At 37.6% G+C, this 23266-nt stretch overlaps 1 protein-coding gene across 2 annotated transcripts in view; it reads right to left on the bottom strand.

The window, feature by feature from the left end:
* Positions 1-23266, bottom strand: part of NETO1 (neuropilin and tolloid like 1) — an 89833-nt gene that overhangs the window by 4109 nt on the left and 62458 nt on the right. For both annotated transcript variants that reach the window (XM_029229015.1, XM_029229007.1), the window contains exon 8: positions 1520-1633. In XM_029229015.1, the coding sequence (XP_029084848.1) occupies positions 1520-1633 (114 nt within the window). The remainder of the gene's footprint in view (positions 1-1519; positions 1634-23266) is intronic.

The following is a 23266-nucleotide window of genomic DNA, read 5'->3' as shown; positions in this document are numbered from 1 at the left end:
TTAAGGGAGGTACATTTATTCAAGAAAATCTACTGAATTTCTTTATGAACAGGGATGGTCTGTGGCCTTTGAGCTCCTCCACCCAATAGAAGCTATCCCAATAGAAGCTTCTATCCCATTAGAAGCTCTACTCAGGGTGGTTTCAGGCAACACAAGGCTCCTCTCCCTACAGGCCCCCAGTCTGGAGCTACGGTACCTCCCCAGGGAGGGCGAGCCACCTGCATTTCTCAATGCCCCTTCCACCCCCAGATCCATACTGCAGATGCTCGATTCCAGGCAGGAGTGGCTGGAATGTGGGGTCTCCCCTCCTCCTCCCAGGCCCCACTGGTAGGAAAGAAGGTCTACACCAGGCACAGCAGGTTGAGAATACAGGGCCCCGGTCACACTGGCTGCAGCTCACTCACAGCGTCGAGCTCCCTGAAGAGACAAGCAGAAGACCAGATGGCCCCTTTCTCCATCCTCACCGAGTGCCTTCTTCATAAAGCAGGGGTGTTCCTCTCAGAGAAGTGAGCCACTGTCCCTGCCCCACCCTACCATCCAGAGCAGTGGCGCAGAGGTTTTGTCCATGGAAAAAGGTGGGCCACCAAGAACCATGGAAACAGACCCACTTTAGGCAAGTAAAACGAATCCCTAACAGTGCTGTATAAGGTTCTTCACAAAATGCTTAATTTCCCATCCATTCCAAAGTGGTTCCTTGGACACAACATGGATCATTGCCCATCTCCTCAAAATAGGTGATACTGGATCGGCTTCTCTTATTGACCCTGCGAACCATGGGTACTGTGGCAACGTCTCTCTGCTTCTATCCACAGAGGGCATTTTAATAGAAGATATTGGACATCAAGCATGGAGCGTTATTTGCCCGTTTCTTTTCCTTTGCAAACTGGTTAATATTGGATCTGAACAAAAGAGGATATGTGGCACTCTGAACTTAACCAGAACTTGCAACATTCATAACCAAGCCGAGGGATGCTCTCTATGTAAACAAACCTTTGCGTACAGGCTAGAGAAGGAAGCCGGAACATTGGAAGCGATTCTCATTGGAAAGGAAGAAGAGCATTTTGGTAGGAAAATTGAAGTCGAGGTAAATGGCTTTAGGTACCTGAAAGCCCTAATGTTCCTTCGATACACTTTTATCTCTAGAGTATGTGCACTATGTCTGGTAAAGACGGACTGGATAAGTGAGAGGTGCAGCCACAGATGAAGGAGCTTCTGATAGGAAACGCTGCTTTGCACGAAAAGCTCCAATGCCCTGCTGCAGGCTCCAAAAAGGAGATTTGCCAATGAACATCAAGTGCTAAGGACAGTCCACTGTGCATTAGGGAATGTGAAAACTTCTGGTTACAGCGCGAGTAAAAGCAAAGGAAAAGGCTAACAAATCAATTATAAAACCTACAGGAGTTCATAAAGCCAATATACAATATATTTTTAAGGCTGTCTGATACATATAAACATTGGATAAACTTCTTCCCACGCTACAGGTAGAGGGATTTTGCAGATTCCAGGGACGAATGATTACCTTTACAATGATTTTCGTCCCAAGGGTACACACAGTTCTGGAGTCCATTGCAAACCAACGTATTGTTAATACACATGTTACTGTGGCAGAAGAACGTATTGCCTTCGCAGGGAGCTAAAAAGGAGAAGAAAAAGGCAAGAAAAAAGTTTTAACTGATGCTCAGTTGTAAATCACTCACGTTGCAAATCTAAAAACAAAAAGATTAGTGTGATAATATGCCGTCAAATTGAGAAAAATGGTAGAACTGACATTCCATTCTCAGAAGTGTTGCCATAGCGGTAATTATTCCTTGTGTTACTAACAGAGCTAGAGTTCTTCTAGATGTGCTCAGCTTATAAAACTGGCACGGGAGGTTTTCCATCATAAAAATGAAGTACATTATCAGTATGGGTTCTTCTGTTTTTTATTTAACTTGGTGCATTCATTTAGCAAAACTTAAGTGCCGACCACATGCATAACATTATTTTTTACACTGAAATCCTGTATGTATCAATTTGGTTGTCCTGTGCAAAAAAGATTTAGTTTAATGGAAATATTTTGGAAAGTATATGCTTACAAAATACTAATTAAGAAAGTATAATATTATTTAAGCATATGAAAGAAGCAAAGAATATCATGGAGATTCAGAACAAGGGAAAATTTATTCTGAACATAAGAAAAATGTGCATTATTCTTATCAACGTTTAAAATATATACGGTGATGAAATTAGCCTACTTTGCATATATATCACACTTTCTACTAACTTTAGGTACAATGGTCCATGCGCTCCAGATTACAATGCACATTTAGGGCATTGGGAGGTAAAATAAGAATTCCAAGAAGTATACAATTTGGCTATAGAAATAAGAGAATTAGTGACAAGTCTAATATCGCAAAGTCTAATGTTAGCTATGACTTCAATATTACAAAAAAATACACTTCTTTCATTGTCAGAGTAATTGGTCATTTATAATAATGCATCTCTAGAGTAATGCTACACTATGAATTATAGCTTAGATGCCATTATAGCTTGATGTAGACAGTCATTTAAAGTAGTTTTTGTTTTTATCTTTGTAATCATCCCACATATCTCATAAAATGTAATTTTAGCACTGATTTTTTTCGGTTATAGTTTTGTGGCCCTTTTAAGGATAGGTATTCTAGAAAAATATATTAGACACAAAACACATAATTTTCAGAGGCTCATCAATCAGTAAAGTTTTATCAATGAGCAATATTATCTAAACAGTGCAGTCATGTTATAATTAATTTTCACCTTCAAAACCGCATATTGCAGGGTTGTTTTTTTTTTAAGAAAGTTGTCTCCCTTAAATGTATTTTCCATATTAATGAAAATTGTTAAGAAAATGCTTTGCGTAAGGTAATTTAATATATTTTAACATTCCTAGAGGAATCATTAAAAAACAAATGATCAAGGGCTTCCCTGGTGGCGCAGTGGTTAAGAATCTGCGTGCCAATGCAGGGGACACGGGTTCGAGCCCTGGTCTGGGAAGATCCCACATGCCACGGAGCAACTAAGCCCGTGAGCCACAACTACTGAGCCTGCGCGTCTAGAGCTTGTGCTCCGCAACAAGAGAAGCCACAACAATAAGCCCGAGCACCGCGATGAAGAGTAGCTCCCACTCGCCGCAACTAGAGAAAGCCTGCGCACAGAAACGAAGACCCAACACAGCCAAAAATAAATAAATTTATTAAAATAAATAAATGATCAAGTCTTGAAAATCAAAAGTGTGGCAAAGACAAGGGTAACTTGAGCCAAGTATTCCCCTGACTCTCCAAGCCCTTACCCCTACCCACCCCACCCAGTCCCAATTCCCAGGAGAGTTTCTTCTTCCTTCTGCTTGGTTTGCCTTCAAGTCCCTGGATAAAGAATAAAAAAGATGTAATAGTCGTTTTGAAAAACAAAGTATTAAAGAGTAGAAAAGACGCAGATGCAGTAGTCATTTTGAAAAGTATCATGCTGAACATTTTATTGTGCTCCTGCTTTCAACATGGTATAAAGCTTTTATAGTGTAAAATGTAATGATCCAATCTATTACTGCAAAAATCTGCTTTTCAGTAAGGAACTAAATTTGAATTTCTGTAGTCAACCATTTTGCAGAACTGATATGGTCTGTTTAGCAGGTAATGAATGTTGTCAAAATGTGTACACAGAACAAAAAAGTAGTTTTCTGCAAATAGATTAGAGCAGCTGCAAATTGCTTTAGTAGAAAATGTAAAAAAAATCCACTTACTACCTGATAAATTGCAGTGGTTTTGAAAGTACAGTTAATCCATCAAGTAAAGAATACCCCGAAAAGAGCATAAATATTTATTGACCTTCCAGAATGAGCTGGAAAATTTATTACAATTACTATTAAATAGGATGAGTTTGTTTTTATTTTTTTTGTGTGTATGTGTGGTACCCGGGCCTCTCACTGTTGTGGCCTCTCCCGTTGCGGAGCACAGGCTCCGGACGCGCAGGCTCAGCGGCCACGGCTCACGGGCCCAGCCGTTCAGCGGCATGTGGGATCTTCCCGGACCGGGGCACGAACCCACGTCCCCTGCAACAGCAGGCGGACTCTCAACCACTGCGCCACCAGGGAAGCCCTAAATTTTTAAATATATAGATAAAAATGGCATTGCATTCTGCAACAGTGAAGTATGTTAGTACTAACAGTATGTTAGTAAATACACTAGAGATTTGGCTTCCAAATTCTCCAGATGTAATTTTGTTTCTGTTTCTGCTGCTGTTGCAAAAGTCTTACAAAACACCAATCAATGTGCCAGTATCAGTTATCATTAAATATTGGTGGTTTGACTGGGAATGGAACAGATCATCCAGTACTGTCAATGAATCACATTCTTGACACACTACTTTACATCAAATAATTATACAAATGTGCCAGTTAACTGAAACCATTCTCCCTTAAAAAAATCACTATTATTCCAAGTACTACTCCATCTTTTCTTCCTTACTTTTGCTACATTTATAGAACTGCTGTGCAAACAATAAACAAACAAAAACAAACAAGGAAATCTTAGCAGTGGCTAAGAAACCAATGTATCACAACATACCCCTTGAACAAAAATTAATTTTGTCTCATAGACACCAAAAATAAAATCGATTGGATTCTGAATTTTCTTTATATTGCATATCTGAATATTTCTCTCATATAAAGGCAGACACACAATAGTTCAATAAAGATTCTTAGTTCTACCTCCTGCTAAAAGCATAAAATGGCACCTTCCTGCCTCCCAAATCAAGCCATGTCCTCACTGCTCCTTCAAGGGTGTCTGAGTACGTACACTCTGCACATAAGCATTTCCCACTGCTCCCCACACGTTCCTGAGATCTTTGGTTCATTGGCCATGTAGTTCCCTCCCTCTCTCTGTCCTGGAATACCTATTCTCCACTCTGCTATGCAAATCATATCAGAACTGTACGATCTTTACAGTTTTAAAATATCGTTCCAATCTATCAGAAAATTATCTTTTCCTTAAATCCTATTCTACTTACAATTTTTAAGAGTTTAGCGCTTAGTATATGCTTATCATCCTTCCCCATGAGTTCTTTGAGGCTAGGGACATGCTTTTAAAAAAATTACTTGTAATCTCTTATGTGGCTTAATATCTCTAGGCTTAGAGTAAAGAGTCAACAGATATTTTTAATTGATTAATATCACTGAGCAAAAGTTTAGCTCTGGCCAGGCTGCCGACCTGAGTACCCTAGAGAACAGAAGATTCTCACAGGTGTGTTTATTGTGGAGAATTAGCCCTCAAATACAATACAAATTGTGACATTCTCAGAAACTAAATCCCATTCATTTATTTGGCTCTCTTACTATTGCTGGAAAAGCACATATTCTACCAATTTTTAGAGAACTTATTCTACTTAGAAATTCAATATAATTGTCAAAAGCTATTGGCTCTTAAAAACCAGCCCCCTTATTCCCTAAAATTATCTGGAAGAAACTCAAAATTAAGGTTTACCAATAATAAAGGGCAGCCAATAACGTAATCCTCAAAATTCAGAGTAACTCACACAGGCAGTTTCCATGATCAGATGAATCTACTTATTTCTGGGACTAGGTCTTCTGTTGCTTTCAGAATAGCAAACATAGCCTCATATTGATGTTAAAAACTAAGTACACAGAAGAAAGTATTCGCATTGCTTTTTGACTCTGAATTATTTAAAAGCATATTTAGACATAATGACTGCAGCTATTGCAAACTCACTTCTCTGGAAGGGTTTATTGAACATCACCATTTTATCAACCGCATCTAATGCTAAGTGTTTCTTTTTGAGAAAAGCCAGAAATGGAATGTAGTGAAATATGCTAGTCAGCCAAAAGAATGTCATATGTGTAAGCACAGCATTGTTATTGATTTAAATCATTCGGGTAACATAGAAAATGGATATTTTAACACTGCGAAGTGAGTCTTTCCCAACTTTCCCCTCTTCTCTCATACACTAACACATATGCAATTGTGCAAAGCATCCCTTTTGGACCAGGTTAACTGTCCATGAACTTGAAGCTTAGAGAATGCTTCTCCAGGCACTTCATCCTGGGGTAGAGTCCTGACAACACTACAGAGGGTAGGGCTGCGTCTCAGGCTGTAGGGAGTGATAATTCCTAAGGAGAGATCTCGTCTTCCATGAGCACTTACTCAGTTACCACATCTATAAAATAGGGAGACAGATAATGCCTCCCTAAGTGATTTAACTATGCAAAGAATGTAGGACAGTGCCGGCCATATGGACGCAAGCACTGTAGTTGTCATAGTAAGCTGTTCTAAAAGGCAAGTATTGTACAGAGGCTGTGAATTCAAAATGTCTGAGATTGAATCCTGGGTTCACCACTTCTAAGTTGTGTGATCTTGAGCAAATATTCCTTAAATTTTTCCACTTTTCAGTTTACATCTATATAATGGGATAAGTTTAAGGAGATACAGGATATAAAAGTTAAGGGATTTATATTCAATTTCCTAATTTGTAAAGTGACGATGGTTGTTCACAGACCTCTTGTTAAGACTAAATGAGAATGCAAATTTGAAAGAACAGAGCACAACCCTTTATGCAGAAGAGCACGCAATAAATGCTGTTTAAAAAGATGAGTTATACATAGAACTGTTTGTTTTCTCATGTGACAAAACAGCAGATATTCTTTAGATAGTAAAATATTGTAATAAAATTAATATAATTAAATGGATTATGCTAGATCAATAAGATGTTATATTGGGAGTAATATTTAAAATATTTAACAATCATTACTTCGTGGGAACTGACCAATCAGAGTTAAAGGGATGCTGCTGGACATACCACACCAGTGCCTTCCACTCTACCTGTGTGTACCAGTTCTACAACACCCCAGTTTACAGTCACTTGTAAGAAACTGAAAAATAAACTAATGCATAATGAAACATCCTTTTCTCAAAAACGACAGGGGAATGCTTATTTTAATAATTTTCCTACTATATCTACTTCCAAGTCCTTATTCTAGCACACTATGTATTTCACAAAAATTCAATCCCAAGGACTAAGTGGACAACTCCCTTCTATGATTCAAAAAGTGGTTTTAAATTAATTCTGATAGTACCTGAAGTAGCACAATGACAGGTAATACAAACAATTAACTTTACAATTTGCAGAAGGTTCTTACCCTCTGGCTCCCCTAAGAGTCATTATATGAGCTTAGTATATACTTGAATGTGAAAACAAAGTGAACAATACACCAGAGCCCTTCAGCGTCAAGGCCTTTGATTTTGTGTTACTGTATTATTTACATGTAAAAAGAAAAAAATAGTCTATAACCAGTCTCCATTTTCTATATCCAAGTACACAATAAACACACCTTTCTAAGACATGCCCAGGACTTTCCTAAAACTATGACTTCCTGACTGAGATATTTTAACATCTTGGGGGTATATTTCTTTGCTACACTCATACCCAGTGTAAAATATTCTTAAAGTTCAATTCTAAAAAAGAAGCAAAACAGAATCTACGCATGTGAAATATCGATACAATAGCAAATGGAGATTTTAAATGTTTGTACTACTTTATAGGAGGAAGGTTTAGCTATATAAGGTATTAGTGATATTCCATCATTCCCAGAATAACAAGACCATCAAGATAACATGCATTTTCTAACACCAAATTGTAAAGAGAGATATTCAGGTCCCATCCTGGGAAACTAAGGCAAGCAGTGTGTAAAAGAGAATGGATCTTGGTCTTTTGTTTCCAATATAAAGCCAGGAGTGTTCTGAAGTTTTTAGTGATCCTATGAAACTGAGGCTTGGATAAAAGTGACATTTGTCCTACAATCGTATTAACAGAATTTTCAGTACAGAGGAACACAATACACAGATGCAGATTTTGAAATTATCTAAAGGCCCTTTAAGCCCAATTTTAAAATTCCAATTTAAAATACCTTAAGTGAACAGTTATCTAAATATTTCAAAACAAATTCTTTGGAAACACGAAATTTAACTCAACAGTTTGCTCTGGCAAGGAAGATGTGTACTGCAGAGTAGGAAGACTGAGAAATACAGTGTGTTCCTGTGTGTCACCCTTCTGGTGATCCTCAGCACCTTGTTTAGAGTAGTCATACGCCCAAAAGCGTATGCTTAACCATGTTTAATCCAAACATCTCCAATTTTATTTGTATACCACTTAACAGACAACACAAAACCAAGATCAAAAACAAAAGCTTGGCAAGTGTTGCCCCAGTGTTCAAAAATCATTATAGTGGTAGGATTCTTAATTCTTAAGGGGTCAGAGAATAGTATGGAAATTACTGAGGTATAAAGTTGCGTGAAAAATAAGGATACAAATTGTTTCAAATTATAAAGCCTCACATGCAAACAAACATACAAAAAATTTTACTGGAAATACTAAGCTGAAATGTTAGCAATGACTATTTCTAGGATATTTACAAGTTATATTTAATTTTCGTTGGGAAATTTTTTCATATATGCATATACATATGTGTGTATATACACAAACATATACACATATAGGTACTTCTTATGATTGGGAAAAATCTGATAACTTTTCATGAAAAGAAAGCCAAATATTAATCCAAACAAGTCTATCTTATCTTTCAAATTTTAACCAGTAAAAGAATAGATTTCACATAATATTTATACTTTATTATTTTTAAAGATACTTAATGAACTCAATATTTCACTGAATTCATTGTTTTCTTTTGGACGTTTTTTCTACTTTCAAATCCTCGTATGTTCCCATTCGTCCCACTAGGTGGGGAACATTTACCATTCTTCAGTGAAATAGCATTTCAGTCCTTCAAGATGCTTAAATCATGATGGCATCTGAGACAAACAACCTTTATACCTACATATTGCTGATTCTTAAGGAGTAAAAACGTTATCAGGAGACAAACACATGAATTTGGGGCATATTTTAATTAGGTTAAGGAGGACAAGAGGAAGAAGGGCAGCCACACACTCAAAATAAAGGAAATTTTATTTTAAAATATAATAAAGAATCACCAAACATATATTTTATGTTAAAGGTCTAATCATGGATATATCATTTTTCAGTATCATGTCACATGCTTATAAATACTGTTCCAATTCTGTAATTAAAAGCCACGTAATTCATAATCGCTATTTAATGCTACCAGCACTAATGCTCATTCTATTAGAGTCATTTCTTTCCTCACCCACTACCTTGCTTTTCAAGTCCAGAAATGCCACTCAGGGAAAATTAAAACAAAATGGAAATAAAAACTGTCAGATTTCTCTCTGAAACCTTGATATTTCAAATACCTCTGCTTTCTTGTTAATGAAATATCATCTGGTAGATCTGTTCAAAGTCAAGTTACATCATATTTTCATCAAGAAAATTTGGAAATAGAAGAGATGCTCGATCCTATTTTTCTTTAAAAATCATTATACCATTTAAAAACTGCTTGGGGCTTCAGATCAGATGCTCCTGCCGCCCCCCGCCCCCATCTCCCAGCCCCCAACCCATATCTTGTTTCATTCCACAGGTATTCTCCTTGCTTCTTGCTTCTCTCAAATTCTTATCTTTTAACCGCTTTAATTTGAGGTTTGTCAAAAGCTCACGCCTCTATGTGCCGGCCTGTGTGAGAATAGACCACACACACACACACACACACACACACACACACACACACACACCCATGTCTTTGAGCTTTCTACTTCTGCTCTTTTTTATTCTTATTTTCCCAATCATAACTTGTAGTGGAAATGGTCACAAAAATGCATGGAGAAGCATCAGAACGAGGAAAGAGCTGGGAGTACGTTTACATGTCCTTGCTTCATTTCCTGAATTCACCTTGTATCACCCTTGAAGATATTGATTTATTAAAATTTTCTGACAGTCTAGAGGCTCTACAGTCTATCACTTTCTTTGCCTGAGAGACGGGAACAAAGCTTAAAGTTATTATAATTATGTAAATGTGATAGGTACCTGCATTATATATTTAGGTAATTAATTTTTACTAAATAGCAAAATCTGGCACACTGAAAAACTCAGTTACTTTTATTCAATAATCATTTTGATCTTTCAGGTGCAAAGGTGATTTTCCCTGCCCTCTGAGGCCTTATGGCTGACCCCTGCAGTCAGGCTCCTGGTGATACCGAGCAGGACCCTCTGGGGCTCCTGGGCACAAAAGCCTTTCTGTGTCCCCCATTTCTGGATTACAGGAAATAGGCTTCATTCAGCCTCCATGACCTTCCCTGAGTTCCAAGGAGCAGGTTTAAATAGATGTTAATTAGGGAAGCGGAGGACCAGTCAAAAGAAACAATAGAGCAGCCTAGGGGCAGGGTCTGGGTCCCCCCCCTCAAGGGATATACTTAATATTTCTGAGCTGTTTTACAGATACTGAAACCGCCAGCAGGTGGGAGAAATTAAAGGTATGCTGCCCACGAGCATGTAGCCCCCCCCCCCCCCCCCCGACTGAATGGAACCAGAAGGTTGATTATGCTGACTCCCCATTACCTCACCACCAACCAATCGGAAGAAAGTCCACGAGCCGATCACGCCCTCTTTGAACCATGACTATAAAACTTCTCACTACCCGCTCCAGGTCCACACACATTTTGAGGGCATTAGCCCACTGTGGTCCTCTTTGCCTGGCAAAGCAATAAAGTGATTCTTTTCTACTTCACCCAAGACTCTGTCTCTGAGATTTAATTTGGTGTCAGAGTACAGAGGCTGCATTTGGCTTCATTCTCATGGGCTCACACTTACGGCTCTGACTCCTATCTGAGACCCAGATTCGTTCGGTGCATCCAAATCCCTAAGTAACATCCCCACTTGGCCTTCTAATTACCATCTCAAATGGAATATGGCTGGATGGGTTCAGATAACGGTGATCATCCTGTAGTCCTCTTCCCTGCCTCAATTCCCCCCTCACACACCCTCCCGACATTATTAAGGGGCATCTCCTCGCTCCAGGCTAAAGGCTCAGGTCATCATTGAGTCCTCTCTGCCCTGGCACCCACATCAAACTGTCCTGTAGGTCTGTCAGCTCTCTCTCAACTCCAGGCTCTTGGTAACGTCTCCACTGGTACTTCTGAGTGGTCTTTCACCAAATGGTCTCTTACATGGATCCACGGACACAGTGGCCAGAGAAGCCTTGGATATTTAAGTGTAAATCCGATGGAGTTTCATTCATCCCCTTTTAAAACACTCCAAAACCTTCCCAATAAAGTGAAATCAAATCTCAAACTCCTTAGTACCCCTTTGCTTACCCCAAATCTTTGCCCAACTTACTTCTGAGCACAAGGATCGCCCAACACAACCCAGGGCACTCATGCCCACATCTTTCTCCAGCACATTACCCCGTGTTGTGTTTTTCCACAACACTTATTAGGATTTGAGTTCATCTTTTTAAAGTTACTCTCTTGTACATCATTAGCTTCCTTTAATAAGAATGAGAGGCAAAGGCGTTGTTCTGTTCACTAATTTATCACTGCGCTCAGAACATCAGGTGCCGTGTCATAGGTCCTTAATAAATACTCGTCCACGAGACACTGGAACAAAACTTCTTTAAGCAGTAAAATGGATATGCCATATTCTCATTAAATTCTAACAATGCTTCTAATTTCTAAGGAATAGCTAAACTTTTCTTCACGAACTTGATGGAAGAAAATATCTAAACCATCAGAGATCCCAATTATGAGTGAGCCTCTGCGTCAGCTTTCAAAGACTTCAAAAACTGGATTAAAACAATGTAGAGCTTGCTGCTAAATACCATTTCTAACGGTGAGATTCTAATCACAGAAAAAGAAAATGTAAAAAAAAATTTAAATATATTTGGCCATTAGAATTGCCTCCCAAAACAATTGTTTTGTTTTGTTTTTCCCAAAATGAATGGAATAATTTCCCTGCCACCATACTTTAAACATGCAATGGCCCTTGGGCTATGCAATTAGAGGAAATGGCATTTTACTTGAAAAATCCTGACCAGATTTGAGGCCAGAAATAGGTTTGTGCATCTTCTCGTCACCTCTTTCATCAGCTTCATATTTTTTTTTTGAAAGACCAACATCTGCTTCCAAAACTCTATGTTCCAATGTGACTTAGTTATCAGTCGGGATATCCAGTGTTATTGTTAAGCTATAGCTTAATCTTTTTTCTAATACAAGAAATTCTATTCACAACCTAATCCCACTCACATTTATTAGATCCCCCCAATCTCTCTGCTAAAATTGCATATTCCTACTGTTGCAAAAGACACGCTATGATGAAAAGAGAAGCACCTTCAGGAGAAAATTATATTCCATAGATAGAGGCCATTTCATTACTCACAGAGGGCAAGGACCACGTCACGATCTATCCATTCCATTTGATGCCAAGAAATTATTATACATTTTTATACTACGATTATGTCTGCATTGGGTCAGCTACCCCATGATTTCTTCATCGTGTGCAATTAGATGTGACTCTAGTTACAGTAACTAGGATATTATATTTCTTTGGGGTCTGCACTCTATTATTAGGACTTGGACATGGGGTCCAGGGTTTGCTTCCATAGCTGATGCACTCATATATGCAACAGTGGTTAGGGTGGACTCATCGTTTTGTTAAAGGTATTAATGTATATTTGGTTTCATTATGGAACATGCCAACTCCCCAAAGGAGGGCTTGCAGTAAATAAGGATTAAAGCCAAGCATCAACAAAGCACCATAGCCTCAGGCTTGTGATTCTGTTAGGTCAAAGACTAACGATTTGGAATAATAATTTCCTTTCTCCATAGCAAACGTACATTGTTTATTTTCATTGACAGACGTAAACTATGTAGCTGTGAAGCCAGAATCAAAGAGATCAATAGGGCTTCCCTGGTGGCGTAGTGGTTGAGAGTCCGCCTGCCCATGCAGGGCACACGGGTTCGTGCCCCGGTCCGGGAAGATCCCACATGCCTCGGAGAGGCTGGGCCCGTGAGTCATGGCCGCTGAGCCTGCGCGTCCGGAGCCTGTGCTCCGCAACGGGAGAGGCCACAACAGTGAGAGGCCCGCGTACCGCAAAAAAAAAAAAAAAGAGAGATGAATATATATTATCCCCAAGGATCCTACCAAAAATTACAAGGAATTTGCTGCCTTTATTCTTGTCCCAGGATCCCTGGCAGACACTTAACTAAAGACAATGTTGATCTAAAAAGTTCAATGAAAATTCTACAAAATTTTCTAAGTAATTCAACATATAAATATGGTAGCCAAAATTATTTAATATCTTTAGTCTAAAAATTAGTTGAGGAAATTGATTTAAAATTTTAATTATATCACTAAACTATATATCTATATGTATAACTTTTCTTCAGTGATTTGAGTTAAATGAGCAAATAATTTAATATCCAGTAATAAATGTCCATCGAGAATTAACTTCAAATAATAAGATATGTCTGACAGTTGTTGTTGTTTTTTAATGGTACAACAGGACTCAACTAAACACTTAAAAAGAGAGAAGGGTGAGTCTCTGGCAGATTATACAGTTTTATATCATTTTCCTTTGCTCAAAAGCCTCATTATATTTGAAAGTAAGAAACTACTGACTCTAAAAAGTTTCAGTACACTGTTATCCCATTAACAGACAGAATAGTAGAACCATCTATTGACTACTTGCTCCGTTCTAGACACATACATTTAAAACTTACAGCTGTCCTGTAATGATTCCTCATTTTCTGGAGAGTTCACGTTTAATGTCAAGGTGTTACAGGTAGGAAAATGGAAAAATTAGTTGACCAGCACCAAATTCATGCTTTTACACATTTTCTCATCCTATTTCATAATTTTTAAACAACAAAAATTATTTTTTCAAATGACAGATTTGTGATTTTCTTTCTAAAATATTAACATTAATCTTAAAGTCTCCAAACACATGTATACTTGCCAAAAAGTACATATTGATATCTTCATGATACATTCCTTTTTTGTATTTTTCTGTAGTGAAAAGATATTTAATTTTTAAATAATTTCTTTATATAGAAGAATATTTATTCAGTGGTAGGGAATGAAGGGAACACGTGTTTAGATATACAATTACCATTTGGCATTATGAACCGTTGGTCTTCAAGTCAACTAAGTTATGTTTTCATAATCTCAGACAAGAGTTTGTCAGTTTAATAATAATAAAAAAAATCTAACCTATTGTGTTTAGTTGAATAATGGCTCTCAAGTTTGTCCACACCCTAATTCCTAGAACTTGTGAATGTCACTTTTTATGGCAAAGCGATTTTGCAGATGTGATAAAGTTAAGGATTTCAAAATGGGGAGATTAGCCTGGATTATCCAGGAGGGGCCTGTGTAATCAAAGGCGTCCTCACGAGAGGAATTTAGAAGCTCCCAGGGACAGAACATGATTTAACAACGTAGCAAAAAGAGATAAGATGGCTAGCTTTGAAGAAGGCATAGAAGGAATCCAGAGACTGGGACAGGTGAGGGAGTGTATTCTTCCCTAGAGCTCCCCTAGAAGGTGGCCTTGTTGACACCACGGTTTCAGCCCAGGGAAACCTATTTCAAATAATACATTTGTGTGGTTTTAGGCACTAAGTTAGTGGTAAACTGTTACAGCAGCAATAGGAAAACTCGTAGCTGATTTCTCAGGGTAATCAGAGACCTGCCCCACTAGGTTCCACAGATGTAGCTATGGCTGCACAATATCAAAACGGGGAAGGAAAGGTCAGAAGCGGGAAAAGGGAGGAAAGAGATCTCTGAGGTGGAAGAGCAACAGTTTGGAACCAGGACACCCTGACAATTTGTGAGTCACAATTAGCTGGGAACTGTGTTAAGAGCAACATTTTCTAATTATTTACCTAGTTTAAAATATCAGAGCAAACACTTATTCATATCACCTGCGAGAGAAAGGGCTGATGCTACTCTACCTCTACTGTTCTAAGGACGCTGCAGAAATGTGGGCTTGGCCATCAGCATTTGCCATGCAGTAAATCAGCCCTCAGTTAAGTGTGTCTTTAAGGTAAATGGTGGAGAAATTCTACTGTAGGCTGTAGTGACTCTTAAGTCTAAAAGAGTATGTTATGAGACAGAAATGTGGTATCCTCAGCTGTTGCATAATTATCACCCCTCCCACAAAACCTCCAATGATCAATTATTATTTTCTGAAATCATAAATGAACCTTAATTTTCCCAATAAAGAAAATAATGTATAACTTGATATCTTGTAATAACCTACAGTGGAAAATAATCTGATAAAAAAATGTATATATATAACTGAATCACTTTGCTGTACACCTGAAACTAACACAATATTATAAATCAAATATATTTAAATTTAAAAAAAGAAAAAATGTATGTATCTTGTTTTCCTAGATTTAATAAATCCCTTCAGAAAGTCGTATCAAATTATATTTATTGCTTTTAAAATGTTTACTAAAACAACAGCTTTTTGTTGTAGAAAAATCATAAAATACTGATAATAAGCCTCATCCTAAAAATAATCAGTTAATTGCACTGCCTTCTACACATATGTATTACATATATAATAGATACTGTGTATTAAATATTTATCACACATGTTTACAAGAATATATTTGTAATGTACATGTGTTTTGCTTGCCACTTGTTTTTAGAATTTTATTTTTTAATATAGTTTATTGGCAGTATCCATCTAACACATCGTCGTAGCAGTTACAAGAATATAGGCATGTTTCAAGAACCATTTAACCAAGCCATTTAGGAAATTTTCATTTTTTCAATGATTCTAAACATTCTCATCACTAGTATCTATTCTTAGATTCATTTTTTAGATCAACAGGTAAGACCCTATTTTTGTTTTTTACCTGTTTTAGAATCTTGATATATAGTGCTAAATTAAGAAAACTTTTATTTTCCTGCCAGCATACATAAATTTTCATTTCACCACACCATCTCCAAAACTGGGTATTTCATCATTGCTAATTTTTTAAAACAATTTGATACCTGAAAATGATGTCTCATTCTTATTGAAATTTATGTCTTTTTGTTTACTAATATGAATAGGTGTTTGTTTCCTATACCAGTAGGCCATTTACGCTTCTCTATGAATTAACTGTTTACTTTATCTGCCCCATTTTCTATTGCTATATAACATTTTCTTATTGTCTTATATAATCTGTATTCTTTTTTTGTTTATTGTTGCTTATTTATTATTTATTTTTTTGAAGTATAGTTGACTTACAATATTGTATTAGTTATAGGTGTACAACATAGTGATTCAGTGGTTTTATAGATTACACACCATACAATCTGTACTCTTTTTTTTTTTTTTTTGCGGTACGCGGGCCTCTCACTGCTGTGGCCTCTCCCGTTGCGGAGCACAGGCTCCGGACACGCGGGCTCAGCAGCCATGGCTCACGGGCCCAGCCTCTCCGTGGCATGTGGGATCTTCCCGGGCCGGGGCATGAACCTGTGTCCCCTGCATCGGCAGGCGGACTCTCAACCAGTGTGCCACCAGGGAAGCCCACAATCTGTACTCTTTACAGGATAATAATATTTGCCCACTGCCTATCCTTTATGTTGCTAATTGTCCTCCAGCTCAGCTTTTCCCTTTTATTTAAATTTAATTTAAATTAAATGTAAAAATTTAAATAATAATACATCTTGAATTTTGTATATTTGTATATAGTGACATGTTCCCTTACCCATGGTGTGTTTTATGTCTACTTTATTGAGATATGCCCAAACCTGACACATAGTCAGCAATTTCCCCATCATATTTTGTGTATTGTTGGTATTTAAATCTATGCCATCTGGTATTTACACTGCTATAAGACATATATAAGTAAATAATTCCTGTATTAATAAAGTCATCTTAATCTTTTAAAAATACAGCAATTCATAATGATGAGGCTTGGAGATCTATACCCATAAAATGTTAATTTACATTTAAATCTATGTTGTAATTGGTCACCTTGCTCCCTCTAGCACTTACAATTTTCTTTCCTTGCTGAAATCCATACAGAATATAATGCCTTTTGATCTTAGCATTTACCCCAAACTTGTAAATGTGTTTTGCCTAGATTTTTCTAGAGGGAAAATTAAATATTATTGTTGAGAGTTGATTATTATCCACCTTTTTTTTGGTGTATTTTCTCAGTGTTACTGACCTCTGTGCACTTTTACAGTAATAATCAAATTAAAATCTATATATATTTTTTTCCCTCTAGGAGCCATTAAATTTAGTTTATTGAGGTGATATGGTAATTTTACTGGTGCATTACAAAATGGGGAATTTGCACTACCTAGGACAGAATGCAAATTGGCTATACAAGAGGCAGATGGCAGGCCAAACCGTGTTCCAGACAAGAAAGGATAAGATAATAAAACTGAAGAGTGAAATAATAAACGATTATGGTGACAGAAGAGTAAGGATCCTACTAGTATGAACAAATGATGGAGAAAAACAACTATACAGGCAGCTTCCCTGGTGGCGCAGTGGTTGAGAATCTGCCTGCCAATGCAGGGAACATGGGTTCGAGCCCTGGTCTGGGAAGATCCCACATGCCGCGGAGCAACTAGGCCCGTGAGCCACAACTACTGAGTCTGCGCATCTGGAGCCTGTGCTCTGCAACAAGAGAGGCCGCGACAGTGAGAGGCCCGTGCACCGTGATGAAGAGTGGCCTCCGCTCGCCACAACTAGAGAAAGCCCTCGCACAGAAACGAAGACCCAACACACCCAAAAATAAATAAATAAATAAATAAATTTATTTATTTAAATGTATTTAAAAAAAAAACTATACAAGAAGAGAATTTGGCTTCTTAGAATACAGTGTTTTAGTGGGTAATTTACTGAAGTAAATGAGAAAGTGTGTGGCGGGAGGGACAGAGTACCAGATACAAGGGAACGTTTGCTGAAGTGAGTTACACACTTGAATTCAATTTGAATGAGTGCGGTTGCACCTCAAGAGGAGCAACCTTCTTATTCATCTTCATGCCATCAGTGCCTGGGCACTTCCTTGTTTACTGAAGGAACGACAGAATGAATGGAGGAACACAGAGAAGTATAAAAATGAAAACTTATCAATGACTAGGTAAAACAGTAGTCGTTGCTCAACTTTTAGGGTCAAGCTGATGTTGGAGTGATTATTTTTCTTATACTGCCTACAGTTCTATCTTGTCACATGTCTTGAACTACCAAATTTAGGAACAGTAATACATTACTAAATAATATTATATTTATTAACATACTTAATCAATATATTAAGTAACGTATATAGACTGCATTTGGGTTATCCATTCTATTAAAAATCACCCATCATTACAACAAATATGCTTCAGCCTTCTATTGCTGAGTAATAAATTATTACAAACTTTTGGGCTTAAAACAATACCCACTTAATATCTCCAGCTATGCAGGTCAGAAGTCTGGGTTGGGTAAGGTCTCTCTTTATGATCTCACAAGGTTAAATCAAGGAGGCAGCTGTACTGGGTTCTCATCTGGAGCATGGAGGCCTCTTTCAAGCTCATTCAGGCTGTTGGAAGAATTCAGTCTCTTGTGGCTGTAGAACTGAGGTTCCTGCTTTCTTGCTGGCTGCCAAATGGGGGGCATTTTTAGCCCCTAAAGGCCACCATCATTCTCTTGTCACATGGCCCTTTCTGTAACATGGCAGTGTGTTCCTTTAAGGCCAGGAGGAGTACTGGCTGCTGCTTATAATGTCTCTGACTTCTTCCATCCCTGACCTTTAGAATTTCTTTTAAAAGGGCATAAAGATTATTATCAATATTTGTTGAGTATTGTCAGATCAACCAGGATATCTGGTACACTTCTATATATCAATAACAACCTATCCGAAAGAGAAATTAAGAAAACAATCCCATCTATAATTACATCAAAATGAATAAAGTACCTAGGAATGAATTTAACCAAGGAGGTGAAAGACCTGTACTTGGAAAACTAGAAGACATTGGTGAAGGAAATTGAAGATGACACAAATGGAAAGCTACACTGTGTTCAAGGATTGAAAGAATTAATATTGTTAAAATGTCCATCCTACCCAAAGCAATATACACGTTCAATGCAATTCCTGTCAAAATACCCATGGCATTTTTCACAGAACTAGAACAAATGATTCTAAAATTTGTATGGAACCACAAAAGACCCCAAATATTCGAAGCATTCTTGCAAAGAAGAATATACCTGGGGGTATCACATTCCCTGACCTCAGACTATACTACAAACTACAGTAATAGAAACAGTATGGCACAAAAACAGACACATAGATCAATGAAACAGAACAGAGAGCCCAGAAATGAACCCATACTTTCATACTTTCCCAAGACTCCCAAGAGTATTGTTTTATTACAGCATCAACTCAAAGTCCTAAATCTCATCTAAATCTCACCAGCTCAAAGTCTGAAATCTCACCATCTAAGTCACCTAAATATTGTGCAGACAAGGCTCCTGGGGGCAGTCCTTGAAGGAGTCTGGACTTCAGTTCCTGAGGTAAAGTTCCTCTCCATGTAGACCCATGAAACCAAAGAGACAAGCCACCTTCCCCAAACTCCCAACACAATGGTTAGACAGGCATCAGAAAATAGTTACAGAGATTCTGGTTCAAAGGAGAATGAAGAGTAAATAGGAGTCACTGGTCCACAACCAGTCTTGAAAACCAGCAGGGTAAACGCTGGATTTTTCTTGATTATATTTCCAGTTCTAGGACCATGCCTCTGTAGCTGTGGACTTTGCTCTCCAGGCTCTCAGTTCTGCTCCCTGAGTCATCCTTCTTTTCTCATGAAAAGTAACATGTATATCATGTTAAAAGTAACAGTATCAGATTGCTTCAGGCCACTAGAGCTTTAGGGTTCTGATAACTATTTTCATTTGGTTCTCTCCTTTCCTTTCAGTCCAAGCCGACAGTGTTTCTGCTGAAATAATTTTCTCAAGAGCCTTGTGGGTCTTGCTTGAAATTCACTGGGCTTTGTTCTCTTAGACAAATGCCCCACCCATAAATCTATTTGAGAGGATCCTTTCGCTCCCTTGGTTACCACTGTAATGGCTGAGGGTCATTGCCCTTCCGCTCCTGGAGACCCTCTAGCTTGACTTAGAGGATCTATAAGGTCCAAATTTAACCTCTTCTTTGAAGGGCCTTTTAGTTACTAAACACTGAGATCTTCTGATGTTTCTGATGGTTGAGCAAAGGTTATACAGTCATATTCAGCCTTTTCTCTCTGCCATATTTTCAGCGTCATTTCTAACTTTTAACATCTTTGCCATCTGGAGAAGCTGGGGCTTTAAAAACCATCTAGTCCTAATTCCTTTTCGTTTAATAATTCTTTAGATTTATTTCTCCCCTTCCTCATGTTACTACAAGCAGCAAGAGAAACCAGGCTATACTTCCACCACTTTTCTCAGTAATCTACTTAGTTATAGAGCCAATGCTTGTCACTTACAAGTCTGCCTTCTGACATCGCTGCAGGACACAATTTTGCTACACTTTCTGCCACTACAAAACAAGGATCGCCCTTCCTCCAGTTTCTAATAAATACTCCTCACTTCTATCTGAGCCCCACTGGCAGCCCTCCAAGTCCAGGTATATTTTAACCACCTGTCTGAGGCAATTTAGGCTTTCTCTATCATTATTCTCAAAATTCAACCAACCTATGATCACTGCTTGATCCCAAACCTGTCTCCACCTATTAGGTATTTGTTATAGCAGCATCTCACATGCAGTACCAAAATCTGCAATAGTTTTCTATTGCTGTGTAACAATCACCGCAATTTTAATATCTTAAAACGACACCCAATTTTTATCACACAATTTCAGAAGCCCAAGTACTGGATCCTTTGCTAGAATCTTACAAGGTGAAATCAAGGCATCGGTTGGGGCTGTGGTTTTCATCTGATTCTCAGGGTTGTCTTCCTAGCTTATTCGGGTTGTTGGTAGAATTCAGTTCCTTGCAGTTATACAGCTGGGGTCCCCATTTACTTGCTAGTCAATGGCTATGGATGTTCTCAGCTCCTAGAGTTCACCCCTGTAACAGGCAGGCAGTTCACAACATACCTGTTTGCTTTCTTCTTCCAGGCCAGCAGTCTTTCTGACTCATGCTTCACCTTATTTTGGGGAGCTCACCTGATGAGGTCAGGTCCACCCAAGATAATCTCCCTTTTGATGAACTCAAAATCAATTGACTAAGACCTTATTTACATCTGCAAAATAACTTTTGCCATAGAATATAATTTAATTACAAAATGATATTGTAGGATTCTGTGCCTTCCACAGAATCCTTCAATTCAACTCCTCTTTGAAATTAAATATTACTGTATGTATATTTCCTTACTGTAAATAAATCTGTAGTTTAGACTCTGTGGCCTTTTGCCATAAATTGATATGAAATGAAATACAAAGTCTCATTTTAGCAAATTATTGTAAACATTATTCCCACATCTTTAAAATGAACAATTTTCTTTTCATCTCTTTTTAGTTGCATGTCTGTTTTTAACAGAAATATGCTGCCCATTAATCAAGCATTAAGTGATTGAGATTTTATCATGGTGTAAATAAGAGCCGAAGAGCAGCTGAAGGTAGAACTTCAGAAGTCACAATGAGATATCACTATTGTATTCATTCATTCTAGTTACTGCAAATTCACGGTGTGTTCAGGAAAAGGCAGGACCAGAAAATCTGGCTTGTGACTCAACGTGAAGAGGTACATTTCACTAATGTCTCCATTATACATATACAATACTTAAATATACAGTTCTATCATAATTGATTATGCGTTTTCACGTATAAGTATGCTCAACATTGAAATTACACTAACCATAATCAATTCAAAAAATTTTAGATGATTTTTTAGAGCAAGACCAACGTCTTTATAAAATGTGATGCAAATGTGTAAAACTCTATTCTTATAGGCAATCTTAAATTGAGTCACTAAAATAAAATATAGCATACTTTCAAGATCAATGTGAGAATTACTCAAACTATTCCGTTTTTATCTCAAGTTGGATGCATTCTTCTTTATCCTCAGCTGTGTTTCTAACCTGATTCTCCTAATTGCTGATTTTTGACCCAAGAAAGCAAATTAGTCACAGTGGTTAATACGTTTTCCTCTTCATTTCAGAATATATTTAAAGTTTGAATAAGTCATCTTTCGTAGAGAATACTATCCAAAATTAATACCTAAAAATTTGAGGTCTTTTTCGGCTGCACATATATGTGTTCATCTCCACTGTATAGATTATTTAAGAGTGGACTGAGCATTCTGAGTACAAGATGCCATTTGAAGTATTAAAAAGACTATAACCTAATGAAGTAAGACAGTGCCTACTTGGTGATAACACTGGTTGTTTGTTCTCTAGTTGATAGGTTTCAAAGTTGCTCTAGACATTTTTTTAACAGCAGCCAACAGCACTGTGATACCATTAATCAGGGCAGCAATCTCAGGCAGAGCTGAGGAAAGGCTGAGGTGAAGAGTTAGCAAGACAGTAGGGGCAGGAGTATGATATTTATAGGACTTATCTAGGGAAGATGTTATTTCTCGTGACACAGTTGAAGGTAAATACTTCTCAATTCAGTGATCTTATATCCCTCCCATTATATGAGAGGATAGTTTTCATTGTTGCAAATGTTGGCATTTAATCCAGACTTTTAAAATTCTTCTAAGGTGCCTGTGAAACCTCAAAGTGGGATGACTCATAGTAAGAATTTCTACGCCTCTCTCTTATACACTCATCCTTTCCCTTTACTGTAATTTATTCAGATACAAATGTAAAAATAAAATGAGTTGAAAATATATTCCCACTTGCATCCATTAGTCAGGTCTTACATTCTTGCCTCCGTGCTGTTTTCAAATCATTAAGCATGGTGTTGAGGGTATTCAGGGAAAGTCAGTTAACTTCCCTGGGTCTTTTCTTTTTCTGTTTGAATTCATAAAATGTTTGAGATAGAAATAGATGGCTTCTAAGCTCTTATCTAACTCCTAAAAATATCCTATGGTCCTAATATAAGACGTTTTGACAGATATTAGAATAGTGTTGATTACACCCTAAGCACTTTCCAACACTGCACTTGGGGATACCACCTAATAAACATAGGAACCAAGAAAAATACCAAGGTGGTTTCTCATTATTTGAGTAAGAAAAAGCTGGTCATTGATTCACATCTCTAATCTTTATTCCATATGTGTGTGTATGTGGAATAAAGATTAGAATCACTCGTTTCTGAATAAAAGAATTGATTGAAGTCTACTTCCTGTTGTTCTGAAACTTTTCATCTTGTATCGGGAATACCTTGATTTCAAAGCAAAAATACTTGGTCTATACCCATATACTCCATCA

The sequence above is a fragment of the Monodon monoceros genome, unplaced genomic scaffold (genome assembly GCF_005190385.1).
Source record: "Monodon monoceros isolate NGI ecotype Baffin Bay Population unplaced genomic scaffold, NGI_Narwhal_1 Super_Scaffold_1, whole genome shotgun sequence".
Classification (NCBI taxonomy): Eukaryota; Metazoa; Chordata; class Mammalia; order Artiodactyla; family Monodontidae; genus Monodon; species Monodon monoceros.
Note: the sequence above shows the minus strand (reverse complement) of the source record. Positions and strands in the feature narration are given on the sequence as shown.